This window comes from Aegilops tauschii, chromosome 5 (assembly GCF_002575655.3).
Source record: "Aegilops tauschii subsp. strangulata cultivar AL8/78 chromosome 5, Aet v6.0, whole genome shotgun sequence".
In the NCBI taxonomy this organism is placed as follows: domain Eukaryota; kingdom Viridiplantae; phylum Streptophyta; class Magnoliopsida; order Poales; family Poaceae; genus Aegilops; species Aegilops tauschii.
In genome coordinates, this window is record NC_053039.3 from 438,363,900 (window position 1) to 438,381,791 (window position 17,892).

The 17,892-nt window shown below is 46.2% G+C and overlaps 1 protein-coding gene and 1 long non-coding RNA gene across 5 annotated transcripts; both read left to right on the plus strand.

Moving 5' to 3' along the window:
- The first annotated feature begins 226 nt into the window (after positions 1-226).
- LOC120965245 (uncharacterized) lies at positions 227-7,552 on the plus strand. Of its 4 annotated transcripts, none has more exons than XR_006664477.2 (9): positions 229-1,776; positions 2,257-2,340; positions 2,416-2,508; positions 3,508-3,652; positions 3,987-5,637; positions 5,735-6,047; positions 6,139-6,978; positions 7,062-7,144; positions 7,227-7,552. It is a non-coding gene; the product is annotated as an uncharacterized lncRNA (long non-coding RNA). The 4 variants fall into 4 exon arrangements; XR_006664478.2 differs by having other exon boundaries at positions 229-1,768; XR_006664479.2 differs by having other exon boundaries at positions 231-2,340; positions 3,987-4,107; positions 5,553-5,637.
- A 1,146-nt stretch (positions 7,553-8,698) lies between these two features.
- Positions 8,699-11,014, plus strand: LOC109740714 (thaumatin-like protein 1b). The gene is made up of 2 exons (XM_020299767.4): positions 8,699-9,830; positions 9,965-11,014. Exons 1-2 carry the CDS (start codon positions 9,061-9,063, stop codon positions 10,218-10,220), a joined length of 1,026 nt encoding a protein of 341 aa, XP_020155356.1. The 5' UTR covers positions 8,699-9,060; the 3' UTR covers positions 10,221-11,014.
- Positions 11,015-17,892: the final 6,878 nt, after the last annotated feature.

Sequence of the window (17,892 nt, forward strand, 5' to 3'; positions counted from 1 at the left end):
CTGAAATTTTTAGGAGTTGTAGTCACAGAATTCAGAAATTCCTTGTAAACATGCATATATTTTTCCAGAATTTTTTGAAACATTTAAAATTGATTTATTTGAAGTTGGAGCATGGGGAGCACCCTAAGGATGAGAGTACTGGATATTTCCCCACACCCCACACCCCGCCCGTGCGAACACAGCCATTCACAAACTCTGAAAAAAATGTCTCAAAAAAATACTCTGTTTTTTTTTAATCTCCCTCCACACGTTCCCTCGCACCAATGTTTACAGCGCGCTCCCCCATTTCCATTCGCCGCCCCGAATCCCGATCTCCTCCAAACATTTCGCGAAAATTTTCAAGATTCGCCTGGCTCTTGGAGCCTTCCGCCCAAAATCGGCAGGAAACACAGATCCGTCCGCTCCCTCCCACTCCTCTCCGGCGGAAATTTTCCCCCGAAACTCAAATCTTTTCATCCTCCTCCCTCTTCTTCCCTCTTACCTTCGTTACAAATACCCATGGAAGATCCTTCCAGTCCCATCCCAAGCTCCAACCGACTCACCTCGCCGCCTAGTACATCGCCGAACCCCAATCCCGAGAGCGGCAGCTCTTCTTCGAGATGGCAGTTGACCGCGCCGACAAGGAGAATTTGCCGCCAGCGGCCGCCGTCGCCCATCCTCATGGCGTGGCTGTCAGGAGCTTCAAGCTGAAGCGGCTCGGCAGGTCGCGGAGGCGGGTGCCGCTCAGAGACATCACCAACCTCTTCGCCGTGGAGTCCGCGGTTGCCCAGTGGCAGCAGGCCCTGCTCCAGCAGCCGCAGCCGCACGAGGGGTCGGCGACGGCGGAGCCGGCCGTGAAGAACGGGCTGGCCGGTGCTGTGCTGAAGGCCGGCAGATACTCTCTCCGGAAGGAGTTTAGATAGCTACCGATTATATATGGATTATACTGTTCATTTCATTGTCCAATGATTCATTGGACTACATTGGTTAGTTAGTTAGTTGGTTTTTTCAGTTCCTTATTATTCCTGGTGATAGGAAATGAGCTGCTGAAGCTGAAAGAAAAGAAAGAGAAACCTCAAACTGAATTCGTAGATCGATTAAAGGTGTAGCATACTGAATTGGAATCTGGAACTTTGCAGTATTCAGAAATTATACTATTTGGAGCTGAGATCTGCTTCTCCAGTTCTCCAGGACTACGTGGCACTCTGAATTATGGAACAACTTTCAAGCCACTTCCTTTGCAGGCATATAGCATCTGTGCCATTGCTAGGCGATCTCCTGATTGATCGTCAATCCAGACGGGCATGGAAAGATGTTGAAACTGCTTCGGTACAACATGTACTGTGGCTGCGGTAGAGGGAGCATGGCATTCAGCACAATATACCAGTACAGTTTCGTTGTAGTCTCAGTGATTTCAGGTGTACTTGAGTCTAGCGAAATTTTCTTGTGCTGTTTGGGTAGCATATTTATTCAGTCAACTCAAACGGTTTTATTTTTGCTGGAAATTTAAAGGGCATTAGGAAGAATACAAAGTTGAAGGGATACATCTGACTATCCCAGAATGGCAGCATGAGATAGCTTAGTTCTGTTTAACAGGATCTGCTTTGTGTTTCTGAAACAGTGCTATAAACTAAGAACATGTTTTAACAGGATCCAGTCTTGACTATGCTGCTTAACAGGCATATGGTGTTTTTGCTCTTCAGTGAGGAACACGAAAAGAATAGATCTGATGCTGATTATGTGAGGCTTCAGGAGGAAGGAAAGACAGAACAGGCTGGAAAAGACTTTGGTTAGGGTGTACGACTGCTTTTTTCTACTGTTCTCTGGTCTCCCTTTCTATAGTTTGCTCTGTACTTGTACTTTGCAATCATGATGATATTTTCCATCATATTTTTTGTCAATACGCCATGTCAATATCATAACTAGCTAGAAGAAACGGCCTAACATGCTCCCATTTGATTCTTGTGTGCAAGCCCATGTTATGAAATGATACAATCATGTTAGATTCAAGGAAGTTGCTGGTCCGATTCATATTACAGATTTCATTTTATACTATCTGTCGTTCCTGAACTACTAAAAAATAGAAAATGGCGCATTTTCCTCTAATTCATCATTCTATTTTTTGTTGTACCTCAAAGATTTATGAGGTTACCATATATTTCATAGAATGATTTTCACTGTGGTTGCTGTTTTGTATCCTTGTTTGATATTGGACCATTGTTGCCTGATTAACCGGCAAACAATCATGATCTTTATTGATCCTTTTTCTAACTGTAGATCGCCTTACTTTGATCCAGCAACAAAGTAAGGTAGTTGCAGAGAAGCACGAAGAGGAAAAAATATCTCTGCATTTTTCCTCAGGTAATCCCGTGATCTTATCATGTTAGCTTTCTTATATGATGCCAACCCCTTGTGTTGATAAGTATTCTGCTGCAGGTATCAAGGAAATTAATTTTCAGCAGAACTAGCTTTCTTCAATATCAGATCGATATAAAGGATGAGTTGCTCCACATATTTGGAAGTTTAATGGTTAGTTCCCAGCGGAGTTTGTGACCGAATCGAAAACCGTTTTACCTGACGTCACAGATATATTTTATGCTGCCACATGCTTAGAAGTTGTGATAAGAACCAAAATGTCAAGGTTTAAAAAATACATGATTTAAATATGATATCTCCAATGTTTCTGTGTTAATCCCTTTCAAATACCACCATCATTTTCCTTCCAGTAGTTAGATTTTTTTTACCGACGATATGCAATGTCATCTAGCTTTCTTCAACATGTTTTAGAGTAGAGTAGTTTGCTTTCGAAACCATGAAACAATAAAAACTGACCTTGGTTCAGATGTTCTTTCTGTCACTATCCTATAGCTAGGTACGCATGCATGTTGACATTTTCCAAAAAAAAAAGTATGCTGACTTTGTACTCTTTGAAAATTGGGAGGAGTTGAATATATACTAACATATACAGTGGCATCTGTGGCGGAAAAGGCAAAGCTTGCCTGATTGTACATCTGAGCATTGTTGTACAGGAATGCAGCTTCTTTCATTTTCCTTATTGGATGGCATTGAATTAGAGAATACAGTTACAAATGTTGCAACCTGAACTTAAATCATAATGCATAACAATGGTCTTCCCCCCAGAGTAAGTGTTATGGAATTGGAAGGTTTATTACTACAAGGCAAGATTCAAGTCTACTGAGTCAGTCCAATAATTAATTGACTTGGCACGCTCTAAAAATCTTATCTATGGCAGCATATGATTTTGATTAGCACATGCATCTTATTCTTATGTAGTAGGAAATCTCTGCTCACATGAGAATTTAGCTCCTGCGTAGTAAATTTTTACAATCTTTACTCTGCTCCGAAGTTACCTGAGATAGCAAAAATGACCATTAGTTCAAAATCTCACCTACATTATTACTTTTTTTAACCACAAGAATCTGATGCATTCTGATTTAAGTATGATGTACCCACCATATTCTTGGGATCGTTAACTTCAGTTTTATTTTTGTGCACGTTTTGTTTCAGACAATTGCTCAAGGACTCGACTCGTCGTCGTGTTAGTACGGGCATCCGGTGGTTATGGTGAGGTCTGGTTCGTCTTAGACGTCGTGGAGGTTGCCCATGTTCGGGCAGTACGTCGCTCACATCGCCTAGCAAGCTGCTCCCACCGGTGAGGCAGAGCCCCCCTTTTACTCCGTCGAAATTGTTCTCTGATTAATATGTGGAGAGTTGATTGAAATGATCATGCTTAGGTGCAGATACTTGCTTCAGGCTTCGATCTAGACATATTTTCCTAGGATGGATGCATGGATGCATAGTTCGTGATGTGTTAAATTGGTTAAACTTTGTGTTTTTGATTTTTATTTCTTTTCATATAAAATTCCAAGGTTTTACTGTCTGGTTTGAATGATATTTTTTTGATTCAGGACAAGTTTGATCAATCCAATGATTTGTTGTTCTCACTGTCAGTATGAAAGATTGATCTCATGTTGTTTATTTTGCAGCTTCAGTTCAGTTAATTGTGGTGGATAAAGAGGCGAGAACCAACAACAACAAGTAATTGATCTCTTTTCCTAATGGTCGAACAACTGCAGCTTCAGTTTAAGCAATAAGAGCCATATTCAGGTTAGAGATATGATTAGAAACACTAATGCCATTCGCGATATAACTTGTTTTCAGCCCAGGGTTCTTAAGTCTTGTTTTCTGGATTTGACAGAAATTCAATCATTTTTTGAGGAATTTTGACGAAAAAATTGAACGCATTTTGCTTTTGGCTCGATTTGACATGTCACTGCCTTTTTACTAATTGCAAATATATCGGTACTCACAGAAATCACCAGAAATTTGGATTCTTTTGAATAAAGTTTCTGGGGAAAAGAGCACTCTGGTTCAGTCCAGTTCAGTATCCATAAACATAGCTACTTGAGCTCAATACCAGTTTAGCACTAGGATCTCCGATTGGTACCGCGCATGGTAACAATATACAGAATTGGAGTATATATGCGCTTACTGTAGAAACTTAACTTTTTTGTAATGGGCAGCAATCTAGATTTAGTTGGTTCAGCGGTGAGTAGAGAGCATGATTGATCCGAGTGCTAAACTGGTAGGCAGCGACCAACCGGTGGAGATGGAGAGGAACATGAAACAGATTTGGGGATGAAGAGAGAAGGCAGGAGAGATATCAAGTAATACTGTTTAACAATCTGCAGCTTAGTCATCTTACAAACACCAATCATATCCCCTTTCCTTTCTCACTCTATAGCAAATAGATCAGGACTTGGGCTTTGTTATTTTCTCCTGCCATTCTGAAAGTTAATCACTTGATCTTTTATTGCTTAAATAGCGTACTCACGTACTGTCCGATTGACGCATCGGTGTAGGAACCAGGTTTAGTTATAAAGAAAAATCAAGATTTGTAAATTAACAAATACAAAGATGTTTTGTTGCTGGACACGAAGATACTTCCATGTTTTCGCCATGAATACTTGAATAGTTCATCTAATTCGAGCGGTTACTAATGTAATGTACGAAAATAACCAAGTCAAATGAAAACTCCAAGAAGCAAAAAACACCAGCTATTGTCAGGAATTCTTCTGTTACCTTTTTGCATACAATCACCAAATGCTTGCCAAGATCATGAACATCCGTAGGCTGAATAGTGTTTGCTAGCAGAGACCTGTGAAGTGTATTTAAAAAAAACAATGCGTGAAATGAGGCATCGATGTACAATTGCATTGACATTTGTTCTTTCGTAACCAATAGTTTTACACGGCACTCCATTAATTTGGCTAGGAGTTCAGTTCGATCAGTTTTGTTCTAATGTTTTGTTCATTTATTATTTTTTGCGGGAAAACATTACTATTTTCTATTCGACACATAGGGGAGAAACAGCACAAGGTGTTATCCCAGCGGATAAGATTAGTAAATTTAAGAACAAAATTTGAGAAGGAGTGATCTACATGATCCAGCATTACCTGATTCTGAGAGCAAAAGAAAAATACAGAGCCACTGATCATCCTTTCAGGCTTTCTTTTATTAATACAAATATTGTGTGTCCTGTCAATCCTCAGCTTCCTGGTTTTCCTCTCATCGCTCATAATGCTCTTCCATTCTCTGAAGTAGAAAACCGAATCGGATCAAATGTGCTTATGTCAGGTTAGTTGGTACACATCTCTATCTAGGAATGTACTACCTGCTTTAAAAATCTGTGCTATTTTCCTCTAAAGTTATACTTTGTGTCTAAAACTTGCAGATGTAATTGCTCTAGTTACAGGAATCACGGATTTTCTTCCTCCTACTGTAAATGCACGGGAGCCAAGACGTCAAATCTTTATTACCAACCGACAATATACTATCATTTTTCTCACATTTACAGCAGTGTACATCATCCATGAATGACCACTTCTACAAAATTCAGCAACTTAACTAATTATGCAGGAGACACGCAATAGTTATGCTTTGGGGAGATTTTGTGCACTCCTTTGATGCAGACACACCGCGCTCCTGAGCCAAGAGGGAACCCGTTTTGGTACTGTTTGTTGGGGTCATGGTAGATCGGTATGCAGGTATGGATTCAATGTTTCTCTGTTTTGAAGTTTTTTTTGCCCAAGAAAATCTAAGTACATCACCTGATCAAATATATTCTGAAATGCACAGGCTCGATGGCTTTTAAAAACACGTAGAGGCTGAAGACCAGACAGACCCACCTTTTGCCGAGTTTACTTTCTTTGGGCAGCAAGAACTAATAACCGAAACAACTGCAGAATGTGCAGCAGCCCATGCGAAGGGTTTGCCACCTGAAATAGAGAGGCTTCACGGGGAAGCGGATTTGTAGCACCCGGGTGCTCCAAACCCCTATACGAACATTAAATTCAAAAAAATACCGAGAAATTTGAAGAAAAAAAAAGAGATTTTGGGATATCAAACCTGGGTTCCTGATCTACTCCCGCGTGAATTTTTGTGAAAAAATACCAAGAAACGTATTCGTGGCCAAAAAGACAAAAAATCCTATGTATAAAAAAACTGTTTGGATGGATTTTTGTTCGGACAGTATTTCCTTCGTCACGCATATGTTTCCTGGTATTTTTTCATGAAATTTTACACGGGAGTAGATTGAGAACCCAGTTTTGATATCCCTAAATTTCAGTTTTTTTGAATTTTTTGGTATTTTTTACGTTTAATATTCGTATAGGGGTGTGGAGCACCCAGGAGCTCTTGTGTATTTTCTGGCTTCACGGCAAGAAATTAATTACTACATTCACTACAAATGATCAAACTCTGAGAGTCGACTTCTACCATTTCAAAGTGTAAGCAACAGATCACTTCGACAACGAAAGACCACTTGCACAGTTTCCGATGCGTAATCCAGCAGCAGTTCTAGACATTCATGGCCCTTCATCCTCTGCATCTGCAACAACTGAAGATCCTCTTGCAACACAACCGTCTATTAAGGACGGTCAGCAGAGTAATTCACCATCTGAATCAGAACCAGCTGAGGTATATCAAACGGATCCAAACTGACATAGGTTATATTCTGTACAAATTGTCTGTCTGTTCACGTTGCATTGATTGGCTTGTAGCCACGTAATGACAAGATAGGCTCAAGCGGCAAGAAAAGGTCAGCAGATAGCAACAAACTTGTGGAAACATAGGCGAAGAAGAGGTAATCAGCATTTTTCTAACGTGACATACATGTCTCCGTTTTATAACAAAAGCCTGACGAAAGCGTGGCAAACTGTATGCAGGCCTGCAGCAAAAGAGTTGTTCCCTGCAGCAACCGCCCAGGAAAGTGAAGCTACTACGGAGAAGTAGACCACCTCTCGAATATAGTTCTATCCAGTAGTCATACCAGGCACACTCCGTTATGTATATGAACCAAGATGCAGATATGCATCTATGCCCGTCGAACTAAGTAGGTCGTGTTAGTATCTTCTGTTGCACAAGCGTGCTGTGAGCCTTAAGCATGTTGTTTGCATCGCAATAACATCCTTTTGGCCAGATTGTTGTAAACGCGTTCCAAGACATGGACATGTATCCATACCAGTTAAGTAATTTATGTTTATAGATATAAGCCCCTTTGAGCAAAGTGTGATCTAAAATTTTACAAGTGAACTAGCTAGACCATATTGCTTTCTATTGCATGTTAAATTGGTTGCACATTATCAACTGCCAGCTCGCTTATCCACTGCATTCTATTATTTCATATGAAAAACAACGCAGCCACGCACACAGCCTTCATGACAGATGCGGCGTGCCGCCACGCTTCCGCCTGCTAGTGTTACATTACGAGGGTCGAAAACGCCGCTCTAATAGGTGCCCTGTATGTAAAATAAATTACACTAGAGATAGGGCAAGTGCAAAATACAACACCAAGTGCTACAGACTTGGAACTTGGGCGGCTGGAGCAATTTTTTTAGGGCAGCGGGGACTGCAAAAGACCGCACGAAATCAACCTTTTTTTTTGTCTCACCATGTTGCTCCACCAGGTGTCATAAAATGGGCACTCACAAGAAGATAGCCGTGATGTATTTTAGGACGACGGTTAAATATGAATGTTTTGGTGTTGCAAATTTTGGCAATTTCGATGCTGTAAATTTTGCTCGAAGCCAACTTTGATGGCCTAAAATAGAGCATCTATTCACGTCAAAAAAAAAAAAGAGAGAGTATCTATTGGAGATGTTCTTACGGAGGTGGGATCAAGCGAGCGACTGGAGCGAGCGATCAGGTTTTGGAACCGAGCATCCATGATGATGCACGCGCGCCATACAGATACAGGTCACGGGATGTCGGCACCGAGCTCATCGGAGACTGAGAGGAAGGACGCACGCACGCGCTCGCCAGTGAGATTCTCCGGCCACGAGTCCCACCCACCCCACCCGCCCGCGGTGTGTCCGTCCCGGGAACGACGACGAACCCTGGCAGAGGCAGACTGGCTCCGCTGAAACCACGCGAGCACAGCAAAATGCAGCTAGCTACCGCGCGCGTCGAGCCGTCCACCGAGATTCGCCTCATGATGCATCCCTCGTGATCCGATGCAAAAAAACACATAACTTGATCAGCCCGGCTCATCAAATTAACAAGTCATCATTTTAGTCGCTTCCTTGAAGCCACTGCAAAGACGTACGAGATCGCAGAGACGACGTAAAGAAAACAGAGTAAAAACCGCAAGTAATCATGAGTGATCACTTAGCATGTGGTAAGCACAAAGAATCTGGCAGGCGACACGGACAACCGGCACTGCCCGATGCTCTCTCTCTCTCTCTCTCTCTCTCTCTCTCTCTCTCTCTCTCTCTCTCTCTCATGGCGCACAGAGGAGGAGGAGGAGTAGAGGACAACCTGTTGACCGCCCCCGCCACCACCACCGTCCATCACGAGCCTCCATGTCCAAGTCCACCCCTGTCTCCGCTCTCACGCTAGCTCTCTTCTTATAAACCCGCCGGCACATGGTTGTGGCCGGCATTGCGCGCATACCACCTTCCCGACCTCGATCGAGCTCCTCCTCCTCCTGAATTCATCGCGCAACCGTACGTACTCTAGCTACTCATCACCGCCTAATCAAGCTCGCCGGCTTCTGCTGCAATGGCGGCAACGACTCTCCGGCTGATGCTCAACATCTCCTTCCTCCTCTTTCTGGGCTCGCTCCTCCCGGCTGCATTGTCCACGACGTTCACGCTGACCAACTCCTGCGCCTACACGGTGTGGCCGGGCCTGCTGTCCGGCTCGGGCACGCCGGCGCTACCCACAACGGGCTTCGCGCTGGCGCCGGGGGAGTCGCGCGCGGTGGAGGCGCCGTCGGCGTGGTCGGGCCGCATGTGGGGGCGCACCCTCTGCGGCACGGGCGCCGACGGGCGGTTCGCCTGCGCCACCTGCGACTGCGGCTCGGGCGCCGTGGAGTGCGCCGGCGGGGGCGCCGCTCCCCCCTGCTCGCTCGCGGAGTTCACCCTCGACGGCTCCGGCAGCAAAGACTTCTACGACGTGAGCCTCGTGGACGGCTCCAACATCCCCATGGCCGTGCTCCCTCAGGGCGGCGGCGGAGAGGGGTGCGGCGCCACGGGGTGCCTGGCGGACCTGAACGGGCCGTGCCCTGCGGACCTGCGGGTGGCCGGGCCCGACGGCGCCGGCATCGCGTGCAAGAGCGCGTGCGAGGCGTTCGGGCGGCCCGAGGACTGCTGCAGCGGCGCGTTCGCCGGCGGGCCCGAGGCGTGCCGCCCGTCGGCCTACTCCATGTTCTTCAAGAACGCGTGCCCGCGCGCATACAGCTACGCCTACGACGACGCCACCTCCACCTTCACCTGCACCTCCGGCACCGCCTCCTACCTCGTCGTCTTCTGCCCCGCCGCCATGTCCAGGTAATTCCTCCATAGACCATTCGTGCTGTGCATGCATACGTGCGTACGCGGCACATGCAAAACCTTGTCACGTCCACCACATTTGCGTACTAACTAATGTTTGGCTTGGCCGTCCGTCTGTGATTGTGACCCAGCCTCAAGTCGTCCGTCGTCACCACGAGCGCCTCGCCGCCGGCGCTGCCCCACGTCAACGACACCGTCTCCTACCTGGGCCGGAGCCGCGACGCCGGCAGCGGCAGCGGCAGCGGCAGCGGGTGGCAGTACGCGCCGAGCTCGAGCCACGCGTCGTCGCCGGCGCCGAGCGCCTTCGCAGTCGCAGCACTCGCCGCGTTCGCGTGGCTCTGCGGCAGCAGCGCCGGGCGCCACTGGCCGCTTCTGTCTCCGTGCTAGCCAGCTAGCGTAGCGCCATGCATGCCAGCACACGGCACGGCACCGCCCGGCGAGGTGCATGCAATGCAACGCAAGAGCCATGTGCGGATGGAGCCGGCAGTTTGACCTCGCCTCCGGCCGTAGTATCACCTCACCTGTATAGATTATTGTAGCGAGTCTGGTTTAGCAAGCAAGCAAGGCGGTGGAGAAAAGTTTTGAATCGAGCCTCCACCCAGATCGCAGCAACCAGCTTGGCATTGTACTACTTTTTTACTAGGAGTATCAGATTGGAGAAGAGAGGGGAACATAGGCCAGGTGGGCGTGGTCGATGGGGCATGGGGCGACGTGTGAATATATGCAGGTGGGCCGGTGCCTCCATCACATCACATGGTCGACCATGAGCTCTGCCGCACACTGCAGAACCCAGATGCGGGCGACGTTCCCCATCTCGAGACAGACGTGACATGATCGGGGTCACGAGGGATCAGTGCAAAGGTGGCCGACCTTGTTGCTTACTGCTTGTCCGTCAGGTCAGGTCAGGTCAGGTCAGGTGGTGCCAAATTGCCAGTTAGCACGCGCAGCTGCACTGTGGGAGTTTCAGTCGCGCATGTGTCTACTTGCCCATAAAAGCCATATGTGTCCTCCCGGCTCTAGCTAGATAGATTCTGGTGAATCTTGGCCCAAAGTTGCAAGTTGCTCCGCCTTTTTTTCGTACGCATCTTCTTCTTCTTTTGATCTTCTGTTTTGTAATCCAAGATCCTATATGTTTTGATTAGATTCTTGTGGAGCCCCTTGTCGGCTCCAAATGTGGCGCAGATCCCCTGCAACTTGGCCTCGCTACCTCCACAGCAACGTTATAATGCATACATATGGGGGCCATGTGGCCCCTTTTATTGAAAAAAAAAACTGTTATAGCGCATGCATGAAAATCAAGCAGATGATAATCTCTGCAACCAATGGTTATTTGTTGAACCATACTCAGTTATACCACCATTACTTGCTTGCTGGCTTTAAGCAGTTATACTAAGCAACCAGTGGGTGTCGAGGGTTGCGGTTTTTGTGGGTTTGAAGGGCCGTTTGATGTTCCATGCTTGCTGAGTAGCCCGCCTCTCGGGTGTTTGTGCATCGGCTTCCGCCCGGTTTTTGTAAATTAGCTTGGTAACCCTCTTCTTCATAATTAATCGATAAGGCAAATCTTTTGCCTTTGTTTCAAATAAAAAGTGCACAAGCAACCAACAGTTATTTGCTGAACCATACTTAGTTATACCACCACCCCTCCATTTCGAGCAGATGGAATGGTTATCTGCTAGACTGTGCATCCTAACTAATAACAGTGGAGTAACAAGGGCACCTTCAATAGTTGTGATTGTTAGGCATAATCTTAGGACACCCAATTATAACCATTAAACAAAGAATCTACCCGCAAAAAGCACACACAAAGAGTCAGGATGCCTTAGGTATTAGATGGACTTTAGGCCCATATAAATAAGACTTCTGAGAAAATCTCAAACGTGTATCCACGGCCAACCCCACTCAAGCCCTAACCATATGTCAACATAGAACTACTCTTGAGATTTGTGACTTGTGAGATGTGAGGCATAATTGATATTGAACCTTGCTACTTATTATGTTTTATTTCGAAAAGAGACCCTGACCTCTACATCATTGTGGTGCACACAATCATTTCATATTTAAAGTTGATGCAAATTATCAACAAGAGGAATACAAAACATACGCAACTACCCGAAAAATCTTTACAAGATATGAAAGCAACCCATACGACGAAGTCTACTTCTTCCGCAACAACACCTTCAAGAAGGAATAAACGTAATCGTACTTTTGTCGTCTTGTCCGGTCGCATATGACCAGCGTGAAGATTTTTATCATGTATGCCGAGACCAACCACTGAAGGCCAGCAAAGAATCACTATATGATGCCTCCAACATGGTAACGACGCAACTTCGATGCTGCTGAGCCCGACCAATAAAGGCCAGAACAAAAGTTTTCACCCTGGACATGAAATAGTGTTTCAGTCACAATCTTTCTGACGGACTTCCAAAAGTCATGCCAACCAGTATTCCATGCCAGGCCAAACTTGCGGTAGCAACGTGAACGTCACCATAGCCATCGGGGGCCGTCCGCGTTGTGGTGCGGATCTGGCCGCTGCCACTCCATACTGACATGAACCAACCAAAAACACCCACCACGTCTCCACAATCATTACCTTGGCGCCCTCCATGTGAACAGAGGAATATGTCGTTCTGCCTGATGCCGATGGAAAATCGCTGGTGCACCCAATCCCCATCAGCGAAGTCTTACATCGGGAGCTAGATGCTTGCTCACGCCCATCGAAGGCGCCCCCCCCCCCGATGTCAGATGTGTCATACGTAGGGCTATCGCCGCCACCGCTGCATCATCCCACGCAGACCGATGTCCACTCGCGGCCAACTATCTCCTCTTGATGGAAGAACAGAAATCTCATTTGAAAACATTCTGGAGTTACAAAGATAGTTATTAAATCGTTAGAACCACATAAAAACATTCCCCCTGATCCTCGATCAACAATTCGAGGAAGACGAGACAGAAGCCTTTGGATGAAACCAATGAATCTTTTGATTCACCTCCATTTTTATGATCCTCGTAGCCTTTTTTATTCGCGTCCTCCCCTGGATCTATTCCTGCCTTTTTCCCATTTGTTTGATCGTGAAAAGTGATACCTGTCTGTTATGATCCCAGATTCTAAAGGCAACTTCAATTTGTTCACAGGAGGAAAGAAAAGAAAGTAAACAATTCCTCAAAGGAATTGGCTTTACCGGAACAGAGGAATTGGCTCGCTCCTTCGCTCGCTGGGTAAGCATAGAATGCACACCAGTCTGGTATCAAAGTGTATCTACTTGAAAAGGAGACTACTTGAACAGATGAAATGGAGGAAAGAAATGAAAGTTCGAGTTGGGATGGGGGTCTACGATGTGATACTATAGTATGCCCCGGGGAGAAAGATGCGCAACTCAAAATGGAAGCAGGAAGCGTGTTGTCAAAAATGTCGGAGGTTACCAGATCTCTGAGACTACCATCGATCCGACAGAGCAGAATGACCAGAAAAAGAAGTAAAATCCAGCAAATAAAGCAAAAATGGCTCTAACTAAAAGTACATAATGGAAATGTGCAACCACATAATAAGTATCATGTAGAGCAATGTCTAGCCCAGAGTTTGCTAGAACTATTCCAGTGAGCCCAAAATGTTTGGAATGCGACGACAAATGTGATCTCCCAGCAATATCTCGAAACTGAACCATCGTGAATAGAACTAGTGCTTAAGGAAGAGTAGGATATGTTAGCAAGTCATATTCAATCACCCGCTCAATAAAAGGAATGAGAGAACCCCCAATAGAAAAATATTGTCCTTCCACCTCCACGCGGCATTGCTCCTTCAGGCTTTGGCCCATTGCGGAAAATTCCCCACTGCTGCCTCCCGTAGGAGTCTGGGCCGTGTCTCAATCCCTTTTCTATCTTTGCCAATAAATGATGAGCCACAAAAGGATTCATTTTTTTTCGTGTCACAGTTGATTACTCTTTTTTTTCCCTTTTAAAGAGTGGCATTCTATGTCCAATATGTCGATCGAAGTACAGAGGTCAAAATAAATAGAATAATCCAAACTCAATTCAAGAAAAAACTCTATCTCGCTTGTGGCCAAAAGTAGTGAAAATGGTATTTAGCTTAGTCAATATACAACACAACTGCTGATTCTTCGCGAGATGAAAACCCTTGTTTTCGATTCACCAAACCAATTCTTATCTATTTCTGAAAGAATAAATAAAAATAATAAGAAAAAAATACTAAAATTCTTAATTTTTCCAAAATTTATCTCTCAGACTAGCCTGCCCTTCCAATCGGGGCTATAACGGGTCCGGTATCAGCAACACCAGCCAATCGTGTTGGTACGGTGGGTTCCCCATACCCACTATTCAGAAAGAAAAGCTTGCCATAGCAGCTCAAACCTCCGACCGGGAAATGGGAGTTCTAACCGGTCCTAACCCCGATTCCAAACAAATTGATTGGACCGAGGTTCGTGTAGGGAGATAATAGAAACTAATAACGATGGAGCAATAAAACGGATGCCCCCCATGGCGAGACTAGACAGATTCATGATTTCACTGCCCGGCCCAGTCTACGGTGAAATCTCGAATCCCTCTTTGGCCTTACCAAGGACCGAGTTCCCACTTGTGGTGGAAAAAAAGTATACCATCCCACCCGGCCTAACCCGGGGGGTTAAGGTTCCTCTCGGAGACTGCCAGTCTACAAGAAGTTGGCATTGTTCCACCGTAGCCGCATCCTCTGCCATCCGTCCTGCAGCTGTTGTAGCCGGCACGTGTGTCCATGGTGGAGTCGAAGACCTTGAAGGTGTCGCGACCATCGCCATGTGATGTCTACTACGCAACCTTCTCCTTGTAGACGTTGTAGGACAGTAGCAAATTTCCCTCAAGTGGATGACCTAAGGTTTATCAATCCGTGGGAGGCGTAGGATGAAGATGGTCTCTCTCAAACAACCCTGCAACAAAATAACAAAGAGTCTCTTGTGTCCCAACCACACCCAATACAATGGTAAATTGTATAGGTGCACTAGTTCGGCGAAGAGATGGTGATACAAGTGCAATATGGATGGTAGATATAGGTTTTTGTAAACTAAAAATATAAAAACAGCAAGGTAGCAAGCGATAAAAGTGAGCGTAAACGGTATTGCAATGCTAGGAAACAAGGCCTAGGGTTCATACTTTCACTAGTGCAAGTTCTCTCAACAATAATAACATAATTGGATCATATAACTATACCTCAACATGCAACAAAGAGTCACTCCAAAGTCACTAATAGCGGAGAACAAACGAAGAGATTATGGTAGGGTACGAAACCACCTCAAAGTTATTCTTTCCGATCAACCCATTGGGCTATTCCTATAAGTGTCACAAACACCCCTAGAGTTTGTAGTGAAATAACACCTTAAGACACACATCAACCAAAACCCTAATGTCACCTAGATACTCCAATGTCACCTCAAGTATCCGTGGGTATGATTATACGATATGCATCACACAATCTCGGATTCATCTATTCAACCAACACAAATTACTTCAAAGAGTGCCCCAAAGTTTCTACCGGAGAGTCAAGACGAAAACGTGTGCCAACCCCTATGCATAGGTTCATGGGCGGAACCCGCAAGTTGATCACCAAAACATACATCAAGTGGATCAATAGAATACCCCATTGTCACCACGGGTATCCCACGCAAGACATACATCAAGTGTTCTCAAATCCTTAAAGACTCAATCCGATAAGATAACTTCAAAGGGAAAACTCAATCCATTAAAAGAGAGTAGAGGGGGAGAAACATCATAAGATCCAACTATAGTAGCAAAGCTCGCGATATATCAAGATCATATCACCTCAAGAACACGAGAGAGAGAGAGAGAGAGAGAGAGAGAGAGAGAGAGAGATCAAACCATAGCTATTGGTACATACCCTCAGCCCCGAGGGTGAACTACTCCCTCCTCGTCATGGAGAGCGCCGGGATGATGACGATGGCCACCGGTGAGGGATCCCCCCTCCGGCAGGGTGCCGGAACAGGGTCCCGATTGGTTTTTGGTGGCTACAGAGGCTTGCGGCGGCGGAACTCCCAATCTATTCTGTTCCCCGATCGTTTTAGGGCATATGGATATATATATAGGTGCAAGAAGTACGTCAGGGGAGCCACGAGGGTGGAGGGCGCGCCCAGAGGGGGGTGGGCGTGCCCCCTGCCTCGTGCCTTCCTCGTTGCTTTCTTGACATGGACTCCAAGTCTCCCGGGTTGCTTTCTTTCCAAAAATAACTTCTCCAGAAGGTTTCATTCCGTTTCGACTCCGTTTGATATTCCTTTTCTTCGAAACACTGAAACAAGGGAAAAAACAGGAACTGGCACTGGGCTCTGAGTCAATAGGTTAGTCCCAAAAATAATATAAAAGTGCATAATAAAGCCCATAAACTTCCAAAACAGATAATATAATAGCATGGAACAATCAAAAATTATAGATACGTTGGAGACGTATCACCATGCAGGTGTGCCTTCCCCATGCCACACCCACGAGAGACGTGCCCCGAGGACATGGGGCCATCGAGCTCCATCTGGCATGGGTTGAGTTCGCGACAGCCAACACTGCCGCTCCATCGCATGTAACCTCGGGGAGGACACCCAAATAACTCATACCACCACATCAGGCCGCCAGCCGTCGTCGTGCAGCTGTGCCTCCCACATGTCGCACCCACGAGAGACATGCCCCGAGGACATGTGACCATCGAAGTCCATCTGGCATGGGTTGAGTGACGCGACCAGACGCCATCTCCTGGGAAAGCAAGACGACAATGAGGCAACACTGAGCGTGTAGCCGTTGTTGTTGTGCTTGCACTATCGTTAGAACCAGGCCCGCGTTGCTCGCCTCGCTTGCGCCAGCATGGTTGCAACGCATCGCCTTGCACGCACAGTCGCCACTACTGATCTCCGATTGGGATGACGAGGGGAAGAAAGGATCTGGTGAGGTAGAGGTCGACGCTATGACCGTGACCAACATACAGAGGAGAGGCTCGATGTTGAGACCGGAGTCGCCGATCCTGATTTCTGGGGACCTCATCTTCGTCTCTTGTTACTTAATATGTGATGTTATTATGTGGTGCTATGATTATGAACGTGTGTTGTTCAATTCTGTTATTGAATTGTTGGCTATTAGAGCATAGTTGTGTTCTTGCTTCATGTGTTCTTAGGCTCGTGTCAGTAGAATGTTATGATTTCTTAGGACGCTTTGTTGATTTGGTAATTATCTATGTGGATTGTTGTTGCGGTGGCCGGTGGGTATGGTATGGGTAAAAGGCAAGTTTGTGGGTCGCGGGCGTGGAGAAAATCCCTAATTCCCTAGTATGAGCAACCAAGCAATGGCGCCTAGGTACTACTAGGAATGCTAAGATCGACCAAGATGCACTAGTTGAGAAAGCTAGAAATAGTAAAAGAATGAGAAAAGTCCACATTTCAACCTCAAACTAACCACACGGTTTGATTTACAACCCTCAACTTTGAAACCGGTCGAACTACCACCCTCAACTAACCATGAGGTCCAAAAATCAACCCTGGCCTCGGTTTTGACCAAGTCAAGTGGTTTTGACCATGTTGATTGGTTTTGACTGGTGATTGGGCAGTGCCACACCATCATTAGACTAGTCAAATTATTTGACGAGTGATTAGGTTAGGCCTAATGGGCGATTATCCCTAACCAATCGTCTCCCACATCTAGGTTTCAACGCCAACGGGCGCGGGTGCATGGGGGTGGAAATGCGGTAGCTCGTGGGAGTGGACCAGAGGAGGTTTACGTACGTGCGCGCGCTAGAGGGAAGGCCACACGCGGGTGAGGAGCATGGGGACCCTGCGGTCACTGGAGCAGCGCCGGTGACGAGCATGAGCAGATTGGCAACTATGGAACCAGGCTAGAGGACGAGGAGGATTGAGGGGAGCAACGCTGCAGGACTGCTAGCTTACCTTGAGCATGTAGGCGCGACCGGGGTCGCAGGCGAGCTTGGAGGCGAGGGTAGGGGCACGGCGGCGGTCGCCGGAGCGTGGTGACGCGTGGAGGGAGTTTGGGTTAGAGGAACTAGACAGGGAGGCGCCAGGAGCTGCGT